The sequence below is a fragment of the Stenella coeruleoalba genome (assembly GCF_951394435.1).
Source record: "Stenella coeruleoalba genome assembly, chromosome: 7".
Taxonomy (NCBI): domain Eukaryota; kingdom Metazoa; phylum Chordata; class Mammalia; order Artiodactyla; family Delphinidae; genus Stenella; species Stenella coeruleoalba.
This window is the reverse complement of record NC_137153.1, coordinates 48,484,560-48,508,257: the sequence shown is the minus strand read 5'-3', so window position 1 is coordinate 48,508,257 and position 23,698 is coordinate 48,484,560. Positions and strand designations below refer to the sequence as shown.

The window sequence follows — 23,698 nt, the reverse complement described above, 5'->3', positions numbered from 1 at the left end:
TGGTGGCACAGTGGTTAAGAACCTGCCTGCCAATGCAGGGGACATGGGTTCAATCCCTGGTCCAGGAAGATCCCACATGCCACGGAGCAACGAAGCCCGTGTGCCACAACTATTGAGCCCATGCACCACAACTACTGAAGCCTGCACACCTAGAGCCCATGCTCTACAACAAGAGAAGCCACCGCAATGAGAAGCCCACGCACCACAATGAAGAGTAGCCCCCGCTTGCCACAACTAGAGAAAGCCCGCGGGCAGCAACGATAAATAAGTAAATAAATAAATAAATAGTGAAAAAAATAGGTAAAAGAAAAAAAAAACTGGATTATTGTTCATATCTAGCAACCCTATGGGACAAAGAAAGATTAGACTGTTTCATTTTGAATAGGGGGAAGAGGAGGGGAAGCCCTAAAAAATACTTGAACTCAAAAGAGTTCCCTAAGTTTTACAAATTTTATGGTATTTTCTACTGGAATCACAGGATGTTACAGCAGAAAGAAACCTTATATATTTGCTAATGATTCATCTCTCCTATTTTATAGTTACTTGTCCAAAGTTACACAGCTGGTTTGGGCAGAATCAGAACCCTCTGTTAACTCTCACACTCTTGTCATTTTATCACAATGCATTTTAAAATAATAATTAAGTATCAAGGAAATTGAGTTCCTACTGATATATTCATTAGCACTTTTCTTTTTATTTAAAAAGGCAGACTACTTGAAAATAAAAAATGTAAAAATATCTATTAGTTTTAAGTTAAAGCATATTGGTCTTTTACTTTTAAATAATTAGACATTATACAATAAAGGAAAAGTATCTATAACCAAACTCTCTTTTCCTACTTTTTATGATGAAATGGAACCGAGAATTTTTAAAACTTTCAGGCTGCCATCTATATTTTGCTTAAATTGTGGGTTCACTCCTGCTTTATCTACCTGGAAAATGGCATTGAAAACACATATTTTATTGCAATTTGTATTACTATTCAAATGACTCAGAACACCTTTATTCAGATAGCTAATCATGCCCTAGGATCTAACGATTTGCTGAAAGTAGGTTTTGACAACAAGATTTACTAGGAAAAGATATACTGCCCTATAGTTTTAAGGAACTGATGGTGTTCAACCAAAGGACTTGAGAGTGTTAGGTGATTTTCATAATTATTATGCTACACACTGGTAACCTAGTGATAGGTTTTTAGGATATACCTTGAGTCTCTGAACTAATAGGAACATCAAAAAGCGGGCCAAGGCCTATTGCAGAGGACCCATTATTACCAGTTGCCACCTATCATTCAAGTCTTGGGTCAAGTTCCTAGTCAAATATCAGAATTACCTGACTTTGGATGGAAAGTTAGGCGGCCCATTTTTTTCCCTCTTAATCACTAATTAAACATGGCCTAAAATTTTTCTTTACCTTGGCAAAAGGGAAGAATTAGGCATAAAACGAAGCAGGGCTCATCTGTTTATTCATCAGTCTATTCCATGCTAAAATCTATACCACAACATTCCTACACCATAACAGTTTAAGATTCTGAACAAGACTAAACACCTGTGAGGTAGTCAATAAATACCTGTGAGCTGATGATTTAAATGACAGCATCAGATCAATATATGATATTTTCCCATATCTAAAATAACCTTTCCCATATCTAAAATAACGTTTCCCATTTCTAAAATAACCTTATTCCTGTTCTCTAAAGCCATTCATTTGCAAAAACCTCATCTTTCAACATTACAAAAAAAAAAAAGTGAGAAAGTTGATTTTCCAAGGTAAGAATCCAAGCAGCCTCTGATTTGTTCAGTTCATTCTACCTCAAACGCTCCCACTCTAGTCAAATGTCCTCTAAACAATTCTGCACAGTGAATACAGCAGACACACAATGCTTCATGAAGGTGGTGACTTTAATCAGCTACAAAGCACTCAGACCTTTTTCTACTCCTATGTTTGATCACACAAAAGTCATCTACTGCATCTTATAATTAATAAGCAGCAATAAAGTTTATTCTGCACTACTTTGTTATTATTTTAACTTTTAAGTGGAAATAGAAACTGATTTTTTCATTTTGAAGCAGTAACTATGAGAACTATTTAAATCATATCCATGTTTATCAGCCTAAGAGAAGCATTTCAAATGATATAGGCCTCTGTCCTTCATTAGAAAGATTCCACAAGAAAAAAAATGACAGGATTATTTAAAGGCATGTTCAGGAACAACAAAAATGAATTTATTAACTGCAACTCCAGTGTTTCATAAATACTATTTTCATAAGAAACCCTCTAAAATTTACATCTAATTAAGCCAGCTAGTAAGACACAATCCCTGTAAGTTTTGTGTATAAGGAAAATCCTCATACAACATTAACAGAACATGGCTTACAAATAAAATATACTGTTTTTGTTAGCAAATATAAAAACAACAGTTCCAGATTTATCTTTTAGAAAAAAAATTAATTTATTTTAAGAGTCTCCGCCTAAATTCATTTTGGTATCAAACAACTACAATTAGTGATGGGGCAAGCATCCATAATTGTGGCAGGATGTTATTTACAAAACCTATACAAAATTAGATTAATTATTACATCAACTTATCAAAGCTTCCTGAAATTAGTTTCATTTTTGGAAATGTATCAAAAGTCCTCAGATCCAGAATGATAGTCTTTATTATTTTTAATTCATTAATTTAAAATTATTTTAATTATAGCACATCAGATCTTCAAGCAAAAACATCGGATGAAAGGCTGTACGATAAAATAGTCTCCTTTTCCTAATAGCTTGGAATGTAAAATGTGTTCCCTTCTTTTTTTTTTTTTTTTTTTTTGCGGTACGCGGGCCTCTCACTGTTGTGGCCTCTCCCGTTGCGGAGCACAGGCCCCGGACACGCAGGCTCAGCGGCCATGGCTCACGGGCCCAGCCGCTCCGCGGCATGTGGGATCTTCCCGGACCGGGGCACGAACCCGTGTCCCTCGCATCGGCAGGCGGACTCTCAACCACTGCGCCACCGGGGAAGCCCTTCCCTTTTTATTGAAGGAAAAAAAATGAACTAAGCGTCCAGTAATATCAAATACCTGTTAGAATAACTTGTCTGCTGGAATTAAAGTTGGGCAATTACTTCTACATTGTTTAAAAATGCTTTAAATTAAGTTCTTTTTCTCTTTTATAAAGAAAGCTTTTCTCAGCCATTTTGGATCTCTAAGTCTTGTAACAAAAATGTCACTCAGTTTTTACTAGCAAGTCCACACCCATAGAAGGCATCTTCAATGCAGTACATATTTTAAAAGTGCATATAAGCATAACTAAATTTCTTAAATTGTTAACAAATCTAGGAGCAATAATTTAATATTCTATCGCAAAATACAGGTAGCCTAAAGGCAACATGCTTGGTCAATCTTTCATAAACTTTTTGGTTTGATGTCAAAACATTTCAAAATAAAGAAAAAAATACCATGACTCTTTGCTAATGGCTTTTCTGGTATTAATTTGCAGATATAGCTAAATACTCATCTAACAAAGTATCCCGGTTACCCAATGATATTTGCCATGAATTCAGAAAACAATAACATATATAATACAAAAGTAACAACAACAACAAAAACATGTATTTTAGGCCTAAAATGAGTTTATCTAATAAGAGTTACATGAGAAATATCATGTAAGACCCCAAATAAACTTTAGATACAAAATTATATGATGTGGCTTTGTTCAAACACATCTAATATTCAGATACAATTTAAATAAACTAGGCTGGCTTTTTTATATCACCAGCTTTCATTAGGGCTTTAATAGCTCTTGCCCTCATCTCAAGTTCTAGCAGCTCCAGCTGCTGTGCAGAAGGCTGAACATCTTCTGGTGGAGGAACAGTCAGGGTGGCGGCTTTCGGTTCCTTTGGGCTAGACTCTGCCAGTCCCAGAATCTCATTCACACTTTTCTCAATGTCTTTCTCCAGGTCATCTATCTGACCAGCTTCACTTTGGACTGTATTTTCTGAGACCTCAGGAGCAGCTGCTTCTTCATTGCATGGGCCTTCTATGTCGCTGTCATAAGCATCTGCATTTATACTGAGTACATCACTATCTTCCCCTTTGCCTGTAACAAACAAAAAAAGGCAAAGAACCATGTAACCTAAATGCCCTGATCAAAATTTCCTTTCTGTTTATGATGAAAGGGCTGCTGTGACCCACACCTCCCACCATGGAGTCCCAAATACATTCCATAAACCCCATCCCAACCCCTGTTCCCCTGACTCAACTTCCTTCCTCCCCTCTTCCCTTCCTCCCTCTCTCCCTCCCTCCCGCCCTTTCTTTCCTCCCTTCCTTCCTTCCTTCCTCCCTCCCTTCCTTCCTTCCTTCCTTCCTCCCTCCCTCCCTCCCTCCCTTCCTTTTTTTTCCGCCCCCACATAGATTGTGGGACCTTAGTTCCCTGACCGGGGATTGAACACAGGCCCCAGCAGTGAAGGCGCCGAGTCCTAACCACTGGACTGCCAGGGTTCCCCCCTTCAACTTTGAAAACAGATCTAATTTAATGTAAATTTTAATGTATTTTTCATTCCACTTTAGAAGAATATGGAAGCACTGGGAAATGTATACCATCATATGGATGTCCCTGATCAATTTTCCTAATTAAAATATCGTTAACTCTTTAGACCACAGTGAAGCCTCTACATTACAAAATGCTGACACCCTTTGGATAGAGTATAGCTTATTACTGAAGAAGCAAAATTCTATTTGAGAAGGAGTTTAAAATACTTTGCCTTATAAACTACAAAAAAGGAAAAATATCACTGGCAAGCTGGACACCATGCGCATTGCAATTATTTCAAAGCTTTTCATATACTTTTTCAAACACTTTGTTCTAAATCAATAAATTAAAGGAGAATGCCTAAGGCCACTTTCTAAGGTAAAATAACTTTTCACCAAGAGGATTTTAATTAATAAAGTTAGCATGCCATAAATTTTTACAGTACGTTTGTTATAAAACTTCTATAACTGATGCTAAGAACTTGCATATAAACACAGATTGTAGCCCTCAACCACCTTGGCCTGGACCATTACTGAAGTCCATGAGTTATTTACAACTTTGAGTGCTCCCTTATACCTCCAATTTATTTATCTTTTAAATTCCTAATATGTTTTTTAAAAAGAAAGTAATGATCCCCCAATTGTTAGCTTTGTTAGTTTTCTTGTAGTAGGAAGAACTTATTGACAAAATATAGATTGACAGATGGAAAATTCTGATAATAGAATGTACAAACAATTCTACTCCATGGATTTTAAAATAAATGATTTAGTGACCTTGATTCTGCTACACACCCTCTCAATGTTTCAAAGGAGAAAATTCTTTATGAAAAAACTTTTTTTGATTATATTTTCTATGGGTTTGTTTCAAACATTTTTAGAGGGCAGAGGTGGGGTTTGCTTTATTTTTTTAATCAGAAACAGCTATACATGTTATTCACTGAAGAAATGGGGCTCTATAAATTTGGTGTTCTCAGTTTACATTAAAAATTATCCAAATCCAAGTGACTGAGTTCTCTGTAGCACAGTATTGGTAAAAGCATTCACAAGTTCCATCTGCCCATTATACCTGCACCATGGATGCCAAAGCTTTGTAGAATCTGTACCTGAAATGATTTAGCATAAGCACTTCACTTCACAAATGTGAAAATAAGGTAAGTGATTTGTACAATGTAATCTGACAAACTATGTAAAGATCTAGGATCATACTTCAAGTCTTTTCACTATTTCTTAATTTTCTTCATTCTACTGACTCACTTTTAAAGTATAGCTTGCAAATACATGAATACATTTTCAAAGATAATTTACTCTCATCCTAAGTATTAGAAATAGCAGGTTTTTTTGTTGTCAATTATGATCCTCAAATCAGAAGGGGTATAACTTGTACACTCTTTCTAAAAAAGTAACTTTAACCTAAAATGCCTCATTCTAAGCCCTCAAAATGTCAGTGTGGTAAAGTTCTGTCCTTCCACACCCCCATTCTACATATGTGAAAATGTGTGTGTGTGCGCATGTGTGCTCACAGGGAAGTGAGTACACATTTAAATTGTAAGAGAATTCTACAAAAGAGCATCTTCAAGTTTTTACATGGGCTTAGGAGTCTGAGAGTAACAAATCAATCTCAGGGAAATTGTGTGTACTCCTCTAAAATAAATAAAAACAGTTTTACTGTATGCATGATGTTAAAGTAAGGCTATTGAAATCCACCAAGAAAAATAAAAAGACGGGTCTGAGGTAAAATAATACAAATGTAATTGAAAATATTAAGAATAAGAATTCAGACTGTTGACTGTTAAAGACATTACAATAAAAAATGGCTCAGGGAAGAGAGCAAGCATAAAATTAGACCCAAATTACTGATGTCATAAAGCAGCAAGATAACTAAAGTAACTTAGATGTGGTATATATACAATGGAATATTGCTCAGCCATAAAAAAGAATGAAGTAATGTCATTTGCACCAACATGGATGAACCTAGAGATTATCATACTAAGTGAAGTAAGTCAGAGAGAGAAAGACAAATATCATATAATACCACTCATATGTGGAATCTAATTTTTAAAAAAGATACAAATGAACCGATTTACAAGACAGAAATAGACTTACAGATATCGAAAACAAATTTATGCTTATTTACAACTTTGAGTGCTCAAAGTTGTAAATAACAAACTTATGGTTACCAAAGGAAAAAGGTGGGGGGAGGAATAAATCAGGAGCTTGGGATGAACATATACATACTACTATATATAAGATAAATAACCAACAAGGACCTACTGTATAGCACAGGAAACTACTCAATATTCATATTGAGTATGAATATAGGTGATAACCTATATGAGAAAAGAATCTATAAAAGAATGAATATATGTATATGTTTATGTATAACTGAATCACTCTGCTGTACACCTGAAACTAACACAACATTGTAAATCAACTATACTCCAATAAAATTAAAATAAACAAATTAAATTTAAAAATAAAGTAACTTTAAAATATACACAAAGAAACAAGAGGGTATGATATATTCCTTACTAGCTTATATAAAAGAGCAGAATTAATGTAACATGGGTGGCCCTTAAAATACTACATACCATTTAGAGAACTTCAGAGAAAAAGCAGCATAACTAAAGAAATGAATCAAATAACTTAAGGGAAAGGACTAAAGGAGTTGAAGAATTTGGCTAAGGAACACAGAGTAGAGTTAAAATATTTTTCAGGGAAAAAGCAATACAAGGATTTATTGAGCATTCATCTCTTATGGTTGATCCCCTAGCCAACTACTCACAAATATACGTTCTATTCCATTTTCCTCTGATCTGGATACATTCATCATTTCTCTTTTCTTTTGTTTTCCTGCTATCTTCTGTGCTACCAACTTGATTCATACCCATCAAACTCTACCCAAGTACCAAAGCTTTTAAAATAACAAATCAATCCATCTAGATTCAGTATCTAGACAGCAAAATGAATCAATCACTATCTAAATTCATCACTAACACAGATGAATAAATGGAACAACTTATCAGAGAAAATATTTGTTTATACTATTTAATGAGGCATAGTTATAAACATGGGATAAAACCATAAAGGGAAAATATCTCACAACTAAACAGAACACCCAACACTCTTTAAATATTTTACTGACAAGGAGAAAATTTACAACTACAAAAGACTCAATCACTTTAAAATTAATATAGTTTCGGTATTTAAAAATGGGAGTGTACTACATAATAGAAAAGCTAAAATGCAATACCTGTATTTTTATTATCATCTATAACAAACCTCAATGCTTGAAAGCTACAGAGATTCCCCTAAGCTAGATAAAGGAAAACATTTTATGTTTTATGTTTGCTTTTTGTTAAAATAAAAGTTTTAATTATCCAAAGTAAACAAACATAGAAGAATTATTAAATATTTTGAGTAATAAAAATTAAAAAGGACTTTTACGTTATATTACATTTAAACCTTGATAGGGCCTATAATATTCCACTTGCAAATAATTCAACATATCAGAATACTTTTAAGGCATAAAATGAAAGCATATCTAATGTTATGAGTGACTACATGCTTGTGAAACTTCTTGATAGTGAGTTATTAAATTAAGCCAAGAGACAAACCCTAGTACATGGAATAATTAAGTACCTGTCTGAATTCCTGATAAAGATGGCAAATTGAGCACACATATCTAATTCCTTTCCCTATCAAGAATCCACTGAAGTGACAGGAGAGATACTTAAAAATAATAGCATAAGAACTGTAAATTAGGACTTCCCTTGTGCCACAGTGGTTAAGAATCCACCTGTCGGGCTTCCCTGGTGGCGCAGTGGTTGAGAGTCCGCCTGCTGATACAGGGGACACGGGTTCGTGCCCTGGTCCGGGAAGATCCCACATGCCGTGGAGCGGCTGGGCCCGTGAGCCACGGCTGCTAAGCCTGTGCGTCCAGAGCCTGTACTCCGCAATGGGAGAGGCCACAACAGTGAGAGGCCCGCATACCGCAAAAAAAAAAAAAAAAAAGAATCCACCTGTCAATGCAGGGGACAAGGGTTTGAGCCCTGGTCCAGTGAGATCCCACATGCCGCGGAACAACTAAGCCCGTGCACCACAATCACTGAGCCCGAGCTCTGGAGCTTGTGAGCCACAACTACTGAGCCCAAGTGCCACAACTACTGAAGACCATGTGCCTAGAGCCCGTGCTCTGCAACAAGAGAAGCCACCCAATGAGAAGCCCACACACCGCAACGAAGAGTAGCCCATGCTTGCCGCAAACTAGAGAAAGCCTGCACACAGCAACGAAGACCAAACGCAGCCATAAACAAACAAACAAATATATAAATAAATTTATAAAAAAGAAAAAAAAACTGTAAATTAACTGAGAATGAAAATAACAAACATCAGTCCTTCCTAAGTAAAATACAAAACGGAGAACCACAAAGGAAAAATATCAACAAACAAAGCTGAAAAAACGTAAGACTTCTGAGAAAGAAAATAGACTACAAATAAAATTATAAGACGGGGCAAACCTATAAGAAAATATTAGCAAAATACATTTTTTAACAGGACAAATGTAAGGATATATACAACGTCTGGGTATTGTTAGAAATAACTAAAAACATGGGCAAAGGATAGAAACGGGTTAAGCATTTCACAAAATATGAAATACAAAGGATCAATAAACATATAAAAAATGATCAACATAATTTTTCATCAGGGAAATACAAATTAAAACATTAAGATATTACTTTTTACTCATTAGTAAAAAATAAGAATTTCAGCCATCTGGAGAAAAAAATAATAAATTGGCAGGATGCAAAAATGATCAAGACACATTGTTAAGTCAAAAAAGTAAGCTAAAGAGTAATACTCATACTATGTTAAAAATAACATAAGTAAGTTATTAATAGTGGTTTACTTCTGGGGAGGGGAGTAAAAGTAGAAGGGGAAGAGAAGAAATTGAGTTTTCCAATTTTGCTCTATGAACATATGTATTTCTTCAACCATTTCTAAGAATATAACCTTGTAGAAAGTTTAAAAAAGAAATTATAATATTAGATAAGAAAGGGTATCATCTAAAAAGAAATTTTGCTGGATTTTTACAAAATGTAAGTAGGCAGGATAAAATTGACAGAAAAATAAAAGAAAAGCAAAATCACTGCCAAAGACACCACAGATAAGTGTAATTCTTTCTTAGAGTCTTGGAAGCAGGGAAGAGTTGGCTTTGGAACATACAGCAAGATAATTAAACTCATTCAGAATAGTTGAGTCAACTGAACCCTTCCTTCCTTCCCTCCCCTTCCCTGACACATGCCCAAGCACTCTATTGGGAGGCCTACCCCATTCACTTACACTAAAGAGATCTGGTAGAGAAATATAACTAAACATCTATTGAAGAAATCCAAACCAGCTACCAGAAAAACTACAATAAATGAAGAACCAAGATGAACAAAGGAGGACATAAAGAAAATTTAGGGATCAGAAGATATTCTACTGGAGGAGAATGAGGGGTTGGGGTGTCTACTTAGTATCCTTATGGAGTTTGAAGTAGACAATGTAGCCATAAAACAAGCACAGGGTGCAATGAAAAAGGACCAGAGAACAAGAAATATTATAATTTACAATTACAGTTATCAAGAGCAAACATTCAATGGCTGTTGAAAGACAATGTTTAAAAAAAAAAAAACCTTTCAAAATGTAGAAAATAAAAATATATTTAAAATATGCAATAAAAGTTAAGAGATGAGGATGAATGACTCACAAGTTCAACAACCTAATATAATTCAACAAATATTGTTGAGCACCTACTATGTACAAGACATTGTTTTAAACACTGCGGAAACAGCAGTGAATTTTAAAAATTCCTTGCCTTACCATTAAGTCATAGGAGAGACACTATAAATAAATCAACATCAGGTGCTATGAAAAAAATAAATCAGGATAGAAGATAGTAGCAGAATGTTTTCATACAGAGTGATCACTGTGATTTGAAACAGTAACAGTTGAGCAGAGACTTAAAGCAACAGAACAAGTCAGAGAGCAAGAAGAGAGGGAGTGAAGAGGGAAAATACTATGTATAAAATAGTTAATTAATGAAAACCTACTGTATAGCACTGGGAACTCTACTCAGTGCTCTGTGGTGACCTAAATGGGAAGGAAATCCAAAAAAGAGGGGATATATGTATACATATAGCTGATTCACTTCACTGTACAGCAGAAACTAACACAACATTGTAAAGCAACTATACCCCCCAAAAATACAAATAAAGAAATAAGAGAAGAAAACTGATATGAAACAAAGAAGGCTTTCATACTGAAAGGGTCTGCCAAGAGCATCACACCTAAGACACATCCTGTGAAATATCAGAACTCAACGATAAAAAAAAAATAGTTCTTAAAATTTTCGAGGAGGGAGAAAACAGATGTCCAAGAAAAGATAGCCTCAAGAAATCAAGAACATTCTTATCAGCCACTGTGGACAATACATTCCAATGGCTACAGACATGCTCACAAAAAAGAGGAGTAATGACATACTCTGTGTCTCGAGGACACAACGCTGCTTCTAAATATTCTTGTTAAAAGATGGAACATGAATCTGATCAAGCCTCTATATCTAATTATCAATTTACAGAAAAATAATGTTAAATAAAACACTGAGATGCAATCAGTAAATTTAAACTGAGAAACTCCGACAACCCAGCTTCTTCAAGAAATAAACTGCAAAGAGAGGGAGAAAGGGAGAGAAAGGGGAGTAGATTAAAAAGAGACTCAGTACCATCCAATTGCAATGTAGGGACCTTATTTGGATCCCGATCCTTACAAATATAGTTTTAAAAATACTATAAGACAATCAGAGAAGTTTGAACACTGAATATCTCAGGATTAAAATTACATTATCATTGTTCTGTAACCCCTAATGAAATAATGGAACTAGACAATACTAAATAGCTATTAAAACCATTAGGCTGGCAACACCTGACCCAATAGATCAATCTTAATATCACAATACCCACCAATGAACAACTAGGTTTAAATTTGAACACTTTCTGAATATTATCTGATGGTTTAAGAAATGCTACTTTTTAAGGTATTATGATTATGTTTAAAAACCCACCTCTTATCTTTGAGATATATTGATAATAAAATATATACAAATGAACTGAAAAGATGTAGGATTTGCTTTAAAATAACATAACGGGTAGGAAGCAGGTAGGAATATACATGAAAAAAGATTAGACATAGGTGGATAATTGTTGAAGATGTAGCTGAGTACATGGGAATTAATATTTCTATTTTCTTTCCTATTTTTGCTTGAAAATTTCCCAAATAAAAAGGTTTTATAAAGTTGATTTTTATTTAGAAACCTGTAACAACAGGTTTTAATACACACACACACACACACATACACACACACACACACACACACACACACACACACAATGGAAAAGAAAATGAGAAAATTGAAATCCAATTTTCCTATCAAGCAAACATAGAGTTAGTTATTAGAAGGGTTAAACTACTTTACTTTTTCTATTTTAATTAGTTTTTCTCATCTGATTTTAAGTTATTCACGTTCAGTGGTTATGCCATTTAGAACAACACATTTCACCATCCTTCCCTCTAGAATCTTAACTCTCCAAGGCCTCCGGCGTTATCAATCTGCTGGAATCTCATTAGTAACAAAGCGTATGATATATTGGACAGCAATGCTATGCCTCCATGGATTTCTTTTCTTAGACTACAGATAATTTTGGTTTAAAAATTTTTTAAGTTATGAAGAACACATTTTTAATGTATTCTAACTGTAGAAAGTCAGCTTGATAACTTTTAACATTTTTAGTGAGTTCCAGCCTTTTCAAGAAGCCAAAACTTTATTTTCTGAAAAAGAAACAAAACTGTTCTTTTAATATATAAGAGTATTTTTTTCTGGATAAGCCTTCAATCTTCCTCTCAGCAAAACTAACAGATCTTGGCTATTTTTTTTCATGCAGTGTTTTAAACTATTGATTTAACTTTAAGTGCATGATGTTAACCATCATATTCAAAACTTAATCATGACATTAACCAAATATTACTCATAAAAAAGAAAATGCAAACTATTTAATACAGAAAAACTGTCTAGTATTCTACCAAACCCCTTGAACTATCCATTAAACTTCTGGATAAGTGATTGTCTGCTAGCCTGTAAACCTAACTTTTAAGAAACACGAATCTGGAGATTAGTCCAAGAATCAATAAATATTCACTCAGTATCTATCTACATATGTGCCGTAAAGGCCACAGAAGTAGGCCTTACAAAATGCCACAGGTAGTGTAGACTAAATATGTGTGGCAGGATTTAAGACACAGGTTTTGCCTTCATGGTGCTTGAGGATGCTTAAAATATGAACATCACACTTTAAAATGCTAAATTGTACAATATAAAGTATAATAGAATATCACAGTATATAAAGCAATAGTGAAAAGTCAAGGAGATCTTTACAGACATGTATTATTAAGTAGGTTTTAGAATCTAACAGGTGATATTGACAGGGGAGGAAACTCCAAGTGTGAGGGACAGAATGGACAAAGGCAAAGTATTAGATCTAAACTCAGTACAATATGTGAGCCTAACAGAATAAAACGCAGACGTGAGAATACAGAAGAGGGTAGTACCCAAAATTACTGCCTCTGAAGACATCACCATTCCAGGATAAAAAACACAACAGGCTTTTACAATGGATCAGGTAAGTAAATATTTTGGGGTCACACTGGGGTACAATAACAGGCTAACACATGAGAGATTTCTGACTACCCTTCCTCTAGTAATCTGGAAGTAAACAGGAGGAACATATTTTTAAATGTCATTCATCATTTCTCCTATCATTTGATTAAACAGGCTTCTAATATGAAAACATACAAAACATAAAACATGGGGTTAAAAATGAAGACAGAGTAGCGTATTTACAAGCACTGCTGTTTAAAATCAGGCAACTGTTCTCCCCAAAGATTTGTTGGAACTTATGAATTTAAAAGGGCATCACACTCAAATATTCTCTGCTAGTAACATCTCAGTGCTCCACAATCTGCCCATCCAAGGAAGGCGTTCTTAAACTCATCATCTACCTCACAATAGGCCACGTTTCCTGCGACACTGCTTTAGTATGTTTAAATATAAGCTTACAAAGAGATACTAAAGACTGTATTCTAATTTTAGATAATGTAAAAGTATCTTTTATATACTCATGCAGAAAGCAGCCAGTCATTATCAGTATGCCAGAAAAGTGGTAGTGCATTTCATAAAACATAGAAATCCTACCCTAAAACTAAAAACACTTTCATTAAAGAAGTAGGAAAAATAATGAAAACTGTCAGTTTCACCCTCATTCTTTCCATAAAAGAAAATACGTGGAAGTAGTGAGAGTCTTTGGAAAAAATAACTATGTCGCCTTAGAGTATATGGTATGAAGGTGGAAAATGCAGTATAAAGTGTCCTGTATGTTTTCAGAATGGTTGGAAAAAAGATAATCTCATGAGGAAGGACAGTTCAAGAGTGTAGAAAGATGCTCAAAAATAAAACTCGGGCTTCCCTGGTGGCGCAGTGGTTGAGAGTCCGCCTGCCGATGCAGGGGACACGGGTTCGTGCCCCGGTCCGGGAAGATCCCACATGCCGCGGAGTGGCTGGGCCCGTGAGCCATGGCCGCCGAGCTCGTGCGTTCGGAGCTTGTGCTCCACAACGGGAGAGGCCACAACAGTTAGAGGCCCGCGTACCGCAAAAAATAAAAAAATAAAACTCTAACCAAACATTAATTATCCAAATGAGGAAATATCCAAAGAAATATAAGCTACAGAAGAATCTCTATGATGACCACATATTTTATAAAGGGCACATGATCAATGCTTAATATAAAAGACTGGTATTAATCTATACAAGCAATATAAACAAAGCTAAAGGCTAAGGGAAACAAACCAAAACATGGCTCAGTTTTGTTAAGACGAGAAAGAAAAACAAGCTTATAAGCAACTCACTCTTTGGGGTAGGTGGTAGAATATTAATAGGTAAATATAACTAATATTCTATTTCATTTCTATCTTCTTTTTAAGAACCTTGACCATACTGGACAGGACAGAAGAGAAAGAAGGAATACTTTTAGTCATCTATCCATCCACTTACTCATTCAAAAGAATATGAGTACCCACTATAGACAAGCAGTGAAGACTTAAAGAATCCTAAGACACAATCCTTTACCTTAAGTACCTAAATTTAGGTACTCATAAATGCTTATTGAATTGAAAACAATTATTAATTATTGGGCAGTGTTATAACAGGAGTAAATAAACAGGCAACTATGGACTTTAGTTAGTAATAATGTATTAATAGTGCCTCATCAATTTTAACAAATTTACCACACTAATGCACGATGATAATATGGGAAACTGGGAGAAGCGGTGGTAAGTGGGTATACAGGAGCTCTGTACTTTCCACTCAATTTTTTGTAAACCTAATTTAAAGCTGTTCAAAAAATTTTTAAGTATTAGTTTTTAAAAATAAAAATAAAGCTTGTTAACTACAAGCTCAATATGTATCAACTAGATGATGTGGCAACCAAAACGGCTGATTAAATCATAGGCTAGGTGTGAGGTGTATAAAAAGTTCAGGAACTGTTAACAAAATTGATTTCAAGCCTAGTATTTACTATCTTTCTTTTGGTAGCAGCACTTCTATATAAGGAGGTACTTTTCCCAATGAACTGGATGAGAACATAGTGGCTGAAAAACGCAGAGGATCCAAACATCTGAGGAAGGGTTGGAGTATGCAACCTCCAAAGTAGCTCCCCTAAGAGTGTGTCTAGGATCCTATGAAATGCATCACAAGATAGAATGTTTAAAATGAGTACAATTTAAAGAAACATGGAAATAAACATTTCTCTCAATACTGAACCAAATTCATAATTTCATTCTTGATAAAAAACACACAGAGCATTATGCATCCAAAAACCTTATCAGTTTACTTTTTTTTTTTAAATCCAGAAAAGTCTCACATTCAAATGCAACAGAGGGGCCTTCAAAAGGAACAGTATGTGTTAAAGGAACAGGAACAGTATGGGCTAATTTCCATATAAAATGTAATTTTTACCCTTTCATTCAACTACTACTCATAGAAAGAGACAAATTAAAAAGCAGGGAGGATCATGTTGGTGTCACTGCTGGTAATAACTTGTGAAAAAGCTCAAAGGAATGAGAAAAGAAATGTAAATTCTTATGCCACACCGATGGTTACACCACAATCTCTTCTTACTTCACCAATTGCTGAACTGGATAACATTTCCCCAGAACAAGTTTTTTTAAATCTTTTAAAGAAGTTAACTCGTGTTGAAAAGCTGCATTCTGTGAATACGTATTTGTTAGAGCCAGTCAAGGAGATAATCAAGGGCAAGGAGGAAAGGAATTAGACTCAAACTTTGAAAACAAATCAGTAGTACACATGCTTCTCTGCTTCCAACTCCAGAACAGCCTTCTAACACTTTCTTTTCAGTTTCCCCTCAGCTCTCTAACACTCCTACCTGCAATTTTGGTTTTCAAAGGAAGAGGCAGCACAGAGCTCACCTGCCAATCCAGACTTCTTCACGTAAAACTTTTGGCCTACAAATGCTACTTAATTAACTGATGATCTTCATTCTCTCTTCCTTTACCGTGCAATAAAAGTCTCTGATGACATTTTTCTCATTATCTTTTCAATTTTTTATAACTTGTACTTATTCCTTCATGGTTGTAAAGTTCTTTTCAGCAAAACTCAACCCCTTTGTAACTGCAAACTGATTTCTTCATTCTTTTTTATTCTAGTCCCTCTCCGTACCTACCTTCCCTTCTCCTAGTGCAGTACTACCTCAGAACAACAACAGAAGCAATAAGAACAAAAATTGAGTTTTTCCATTTCTCTCTCACCTTAAGGACTCAAACAGTCTCACATAATTTTACGTTTAATCTTTGCTAAGTGATGGAAAATATCCCATATAAAATTGAATTTTTTTGAAGTAATAAATGAATACATTATGGCCACCATCAATCCTTTATAATAGTCTAAAAGAGTGGTCTCTCAACTTCATTATTTACATAAACCTATCAGTGAAAACATTTTTTAAGTACCTGTCCAACTACATATTTTTTATTTACTTATAAATTAATACATAATTAATATGAACCATTACAATTACATACATGTAACTGAAAATTTTAAAAGGGAGAGGTTTAAATATATGTTTATATGTATTTATTTACTTTAGAAGCTCTAGTATTTTTATCTTGCATTCCCAGGGAGTATGTATAATTACACCGTGGTGACCAGTGGTCTGAAAGGCTGAAAGAAGCCCAAAGAAAATACCTATCTAAACTTTCATCACACGGTTTAACCACTGAAAACAATTTTCCCCTATTAAAGTCTACTTTTCAAATTCTTGAAGCTCTCAACAAGGTAATTCTTAAAGCTGTCTATCATTCATTAACTGTTTTTTAATTAATTTATTTATTTATTTTTGGCTGCGTTGGGTCTTCGTTGCAGTGCACAGGCTTTCTCTAGTTGCTGTGAGCAGGGGCTACTCTTGTTGCAGCATGCAGGCTTCTCACTGCAGTGGCTTCTCCTGTTGCAAAGCACTGGCTCTAGGCACGTGGGCTTCAGTAGTTGTGGCATGCAGGCTCCAGTAGTTGTGGCTCGCGGGCTCTAGAGCACAGACTCAGTAGTTGTGGCACACGGGCTTAGTTGCTCTGCGGCATGTGGGATCTTCTGAGAACAGGGATCAAACCCGTGTGCCCTGCACTCTACCCCAGGATTCTTAACCACTGCGCCATCAGGGAAGTCCTATCATTCATTAACTCTTGAATTAGAAGGCCAAAATATAATTGCATGAGGCAACTACATTACTTTAAAAAAAGTGACAAGATTTGAGTCTAACCACAGCAAAAGTCTGTGCATTTTGTGTGTGTGTTTGCACATCTTTCTCTAATAGAAAAGAGGAATAATTTTCACATGAGAAAGTTAATGTAAAAGATTCAGAGTAAAATGTAGTCAATGTCTTATTAATTTTAATCGTTTTATACACCATGTGGTTACATTACTTATTTTTATAACTGTATTCAAATGAATGCATCTTAAGGAACCATCACACAGCTTAAAGACTAAAAACTCAAGCATCTTTTTCTCTAACAGAAAAATGTAGAGATAGAAAAAATTGTGTATCTCATTCTTCTTCCATTAAACAATTTAATAAAACAGTTACTAAGAAGCACTCTTCACAAGTGCAGACACTGCTCTAGGCCCTGTTCTTTAGAAAATCTGATAGAAAGGAACTTCAAGATCGAGGCCAAACATCCAAATATTTAAACATTGCGAGAATCTGCTCTACAACAGCAACACCAAGTGGCCATTTGTGCAACCTGTGTTCAAACACCTTCAGCAATAGGGATGAACGTATCTCAGAAGGCAGCCCAATGCATTTTCTGATACATCTGATTATTTGAAATAAATAAATCGATCCAAACATGTTTAATGATAACCTTATCTACTGGCCCTGCTTTTATTCTCAAATTCTCAATACAGAACAAGCCTAGTCAGTCTTCTATTTAACAGCCCTTCAAATATTTTAAAGGGACTACTATAAACCTCAACTCTTCTCGTCAACCTAAATACACAATTTTTAACTTAGCTATTTGATTAATCATGTATAGTAAAAAAAAAATTTCTCATAACAATTTCCAAGAAGGAATGCAAACATAAGACTTTAATTCTTGAAGTTACAAAGGAGAATAATTTGCAAAATTACACAAAGTTTACCCCAGTTGTAAACTTTAAAGCAAAAATTTAAATTGTTTTAATATTACTAAATGTCTTAACTTTATTTATTTATAGATAAATATATAGAAGAGAACTCATTAAGATTAGCAAAGATTTGTTTGATATTTTAAAAGTATTTTCTATGCATTAAATACCTTTGACAAACAGCAGTTTCATTTTTTTCTTAACTGTAGCACAAATGACTAATTTAGAAAATTTATATAAACCATTCTTATACAACTACCCTCCTGCTAAAAATGAATGACTTAGGACACTAATCCTAATCCTATTTTACTACAGGACCAATCAATCAACTAGTAGATTATATTTACATTTAAATAATGTTTGCACAGTGAAGGTGAAAGTTAGTGTACAATCTGATACCTTCAGCACAGCCAGTTTCATAAATAAATTTCCTATCAATAAGATAAATAATACCAGTACTAGACAAAGAAATGCCATTTTCAATTTACCTAATTCATAGTCACTGTTTCTCAGTATTGAGTATTTCAGAAACTGAAAAAACTGAAAATATAATTTAAATAACTTGTCAATATCATATACCATTAATAGGGCATATAAGATTTATTTTATCCTGAAAGAACAAAGGGAAAATTCAGTGCTGCTTTATATTTTGGTCTACTGAGCAAAGGGTTACTTTAGTGCTAAGTAAGCTTCAATTAATTTTCTTAAATGGTCAAGCCATTAAATAAAATGACAACGCATTCACAAGGAGAATTATGCTCTGTTTTTATTGAGCTAATAACTGTAAGCAAAAATAGAAAGTTACAGATAATATTAAATCAATTTTGAAAGTTCTGCATATTAAAGACAGACAATATTAGTTCATTTAAAATAAAGGCAAGGGCTTCCCTGGTGGCGCAGTGGTTGAGAGTCCGCCTGCCGATGCAGGGGACACGGGTTCGTGCCCCGGTCCGGAAGATCCCACATGCTGTGGAGCGGCTGGGCCCGTGAGCCATGGCCGCTGAGCCTGTGCGTCCGGAGCCTGTGCTCCACAACGGGAGAGGCCACAACAGTGAGAGGACCGTGTACCGCAAAAAAATAATAATAATAAAAATAAATAAATAAATAAAGGCAATAATCTTTACTGATTATTGAGCCTGTCAGGATTTGTTTCCTGGGGTACCTCACCTTCTTGGTTAACTCCAAGCAAGTTAGTTACTATCTGGTTCAGATTTCAGCTATACTAATATTTGTCTGTAAAAAGTTCCATATAATTGAGTCTTCTAAATGACTTACGTTTATCCCATTATGCAACAAAATTTAAAATTTTAACCACTTCATAGGCATTTTTCTAAAAGACTTCACTTATTTCACTGCTTTCTAAAAAGAGCTGTAATTTAATTTAACCATTTTCTACAAATTTAGTTACAGTATGAACAGGAACTGTACTGCAAAATGGTAACTGCTGTGCTTGGATCTCCTGTTTCCTCTCCTCTGCTTGCTGTCACTTACTGATGACAGTGTGTTCTTGATGTTTCTGATGCTGAGGTGAGAACCCAAGAGTGTCTATAAAGGCTCCTGAGCATAAAAAACTAGGCTTTGTGATATCTGGTTACTGAGTTATTTTTCTCTCCTTCTTCACCTCCATTGCTAATTTTCCAATTACTGAAGTTACCATAAAAAATATATATATATCACAGCAAAATAGGCTGTTAGCGCCAGGAAGGGAATTCTGAAGAGAGGTCCAGGTACCTGAACACAGAAGCAGAAAAACCCCTTCCCTTAGAGGGCAGCACTGGCTAATGTGCACAATGAGGTCTCCATTCCTTTTTCCCTGGGAACTGGAATCAACCTGCCCATTCTAGACTTTTCTATCCTTTATATGGCATTCTTTTTTTAAATTTATTTTTCAGGATTTTTTTTAACATCTTTATTGGAGTATAATTGCTTTACAATGTTGTGTTAGTTTCTGCTGCAAAACAAAGTTCATCAGCTGTACGTATACGTATACAGTGTTCTTCTCTCCACAGATAATTTAATAGCACAGTCTCCACACCTTCTGCTCATTAAATGCAAAGAACAGAACAAAGGCAGAAACAATAGTAGTGCTGTCAAATTACACATGGGGCATAAGAGTTAAATGACCATGACTACATTATATGGAAACGATGTGTGCTTGGCATGTATTGATACACGACAAACAAATGTAAATAAAACTATGAATCTGAGTTTCTGTCTATGGGGGTGCTGAGAAGGATAAGGGCACAAAGATGTAATTTTGTCTGGCACTGGAATTCTCAAAATCATCAGAAATATTTATAAACACCAGAGAACGTAAGTTAGAATTACAGAAAATCTAGATTTTGTTCTCACTACACATAAACTGAAGGAATCACAAAATTAATTAATCAACGTTTTCCCTTTTTCTTTTAAATACATATTTTGTTTTTTTGTTTTTAATTTATTTATTTTATTTATTTATTTTTGGATGCATTGGGTCTTCGTTGCTGCACACGGGCCTTCTCTTGTTGCGGCGAGCAGGGGCTACTCTTCTTTGCCGTGTGCAGGCTTCTCATTATGGTGGCTTCTCTTGTTGCAAAGCACGGGCTCTAGGCACAGTGGGCTTCAGTAGTTGTGGCACAAGGGCTCAGTAGTTGTGGCCTGTGGCTCTAGAGAGCAGGCTCAGTAGTTGCGGTGCACCGGCATAGTGGCTCGGCAGCATGTAGGATCTTCCGGGACCAGGGATCGAACCCGTGTCCCCTGCACTGGCAGGTGGATTCTTAACTACTGTGCCACCAGAGAAGTCCCTCCCTTTCTTAATTAAGCATTAGTAGTACAGGCCACGGCTTAAAAAAAGAAATTCTGCCTAAGTAAACTGATGACCTGTTTCTCTCTACCAAATAAGTTCTTATGATTCAAGTTTTAGAGAAACTATTCTAAGCCATCAAAGACTAGCTGCCTACAAAATAAACAACATAACCCTCTTGGCTGCAACAGATTCTCACTGCTGTGAAGTAATTTTCATCAGAAAAATGGAAAAATGTGAAGTAATCTTTGACTAACTAGTAAAAATTTATTTTTACATTCAGTTTTCCCTACTAGGCATGAGAAAACAACAACAACAACAAAAAGACATCTAAAAGATTAGCCCTATTCATCTACCTGGCTTGAATAAATAACAACTACCATTTTACTTCTGTTAGCTGGTAATGTCAAAAATTACTGATTTATAGAAAATAATATATGAGGAAGAAAGTAAACAAGGATAAAATATCTAGCAAAAAAAAAGACAGAAAAAAGTTACTCTATAAAACTTTCTCCCCATATACAACCCATATCCAGTTAACACAGCTACAGTATCTTGGAGGTGAGAATATATAATAGATTACTGAATTAAAACTATTCAAAAATGACACCTTTCTGTTGGCATCTGTAACCATACAGCACTAAGACAGAACCACTCCAATGGCTAAAGGAGTCATGAAATAAAGGATGTATATCTTACTCTTGATCTTAGACTAAATAAACTATTTTGTTTCCCTATCTATAAAATGGGGGCAAACTGGAAGACTGTGAAAATTTATTATTGGTAAAATGCTTATAATTTTCAGGTAAAATGTTACAGAAAAAGTTAAGTACGTGATCCATACCTTGTTTTAATTCCAAACCTTCAGGTTGCTTGTTCTCTCTCAGGGATGAGGTAGAATCTATACAGATGTCTTGTCTGAGGAATGAAAATAAATAAAAACAATCTTTTAAACATTATTCAATGAAATAATATTTACTGCTGAGGTTCCTAGAATTAAGTTATACACTTGAGAAGACAGTGAATTCTTCTCAGCCCCCAGGGTACCATTCAGTACATTCTGGAAACTCAGAGACATGTATACAAGGGTCAGAAGCAGCGGCTATAAACTACTACCAATTTAAGTAGTATACTTTGTAAAATCAAGGAACAAACCTGGAATGAATACCGAGGTTAATTTTCTCTCCCTTCCAATACTCTGCAGGGTAGCTGATGGGAGAAGTCATAACTCACAGAAGAATCTAGTAATTTTTCAAGTTCAACTGTTAAATTTAATGGGCACTCTGGCATTCAAATTATTTTTGTTTGTTTGTTTTTGCTGTACGCAGGCCTCTCACTGTTGTGGCCTCTCCCATTGCGGAGCACAGGCTCCGGACGCGCAGGCTCAGCGGCCATGGCTCACGGGCCCAGCTGCTCCGCAGCATGTGGGATCCTCCCGGACTGGGGTACAAACCCGTGTCCCCTGCATCGGCAGGCGGACTCTCAACCACTGCGCCACCAGGGAAGCCTCAAATTATTTTATATTCATCTAATTTCATACCTCAAATGCTTTGGTGTCTACAGGATGTGGAAAATACATATCTTATTTGTAATATACATATGTAATCAAAGTAAATGGATTATGTATAAGATCATGCCATAAAAAAAGTTCTTGATTCACTATTTCTGCAAAAGAGCTGTAAACTAAACTAATACTCTTTCTTAGAGAGCATTATACCATTATAATATTGATGTTACAAATACTTTACAGCAAAAGTCAAGACATTAATTATTGTAAATATTCAAAATAATTATCTTCTTTAAAATACATATCTATTACCTTCTGAGAATTTTTATACACACCCTAAGACTAACATACTAGAAATATCTAGGAAATTTTCGTATTCACAAAACTTTTTATATCCACTTAATAACAAATCCCTCAAATAACTAAAGGATAAAGACTTGCGATTATTTCTTTGAGAAGTTTACAATTTTCTTTCCAGTCAACACATTTGGCACTTATAAGTTTGTTCTGTATTAAAATTTTACTAATACAGTACAAACTCAAATAGAAACTATGAAAATATTTAACTTGGTACTATGACATCTTAGAGATTTATAATTAAGATAGCTCCATTTTTTATCCTTCTTTCTGTCTAATGTTGCCTACTCAGATTTTATTCTTTCACCAGAATGACTAGCAGATCCCAAGGAGGATATCAACAACACACCCTGGCAATCTAGGGGCAGATTAAATGCCAATATACCACATTAAAAGCTTTGCAAAGGGGACTTCCCTGGTGGCACAGTGGTTAAGAATCTGCCTACCAATGCAGGGGACAAGGGTTCGATCCCTGGTCCAGGAAGATCCCACATGCCATGGAGCAACTAAGCCAGTGCACCACAACTACTGAGCCTGCGCTCTAGAGTCCACGAGCCACAACTACTGAAGTCTGCATGCCTAGAGCCCATGGCAAGAGAAGCCACTGCAACGAAGAGTAGCCCCCGCTCGCCACCACTAAAGAAAGCCCAAGCACAGCAATGACGACCCAACGCAGCCAAAAAAAAAAGAAAAAAAAAAAAAAAAAAAGAATAAAGTTAAAATATGCCACCTCAAGCCTTACGTCAAATTAGACT

At 35.3% G+C, this 23,698-nt stretch overlaps 1 protein-coding gene across 17 annotated transcripts in view; it reads right to left on the bottom strand.

Annotated features, from left to right (window-relative positions):
• CAAP1 (caspase activity and apoptosis inhibitor 1) overlaps nt 1–23,698 on the bottom strand; it is a 1,159,962-nt gene that overhangs the window by 1,104,935 nt on the left and 31,329 nt on the right. For 15 of the 17 annotated variants that reach the window (XR_013829209.1, XR_013829210.1, XR_013829211.1 and 12 more), the window contains exon 5: nt 21,924–21,997. Coding sequence is in view for 3 of the 17 variants with exons in the window: in XM_079927810.1 (XP_079783936.1) it covers nt 21,924–21,997 (74 nt within the window). In the remaining 14 variants the exon portion in view is untranslated. Of the gene's footprint in view, nt 1–2,146; nt 4,084–21,923; nt 21,998–23,698 lie in introns of those variants that run through there. The other 2 variants (XM_079927809.1, XM_079927811.1) reach the window with 1 other exon arrangement.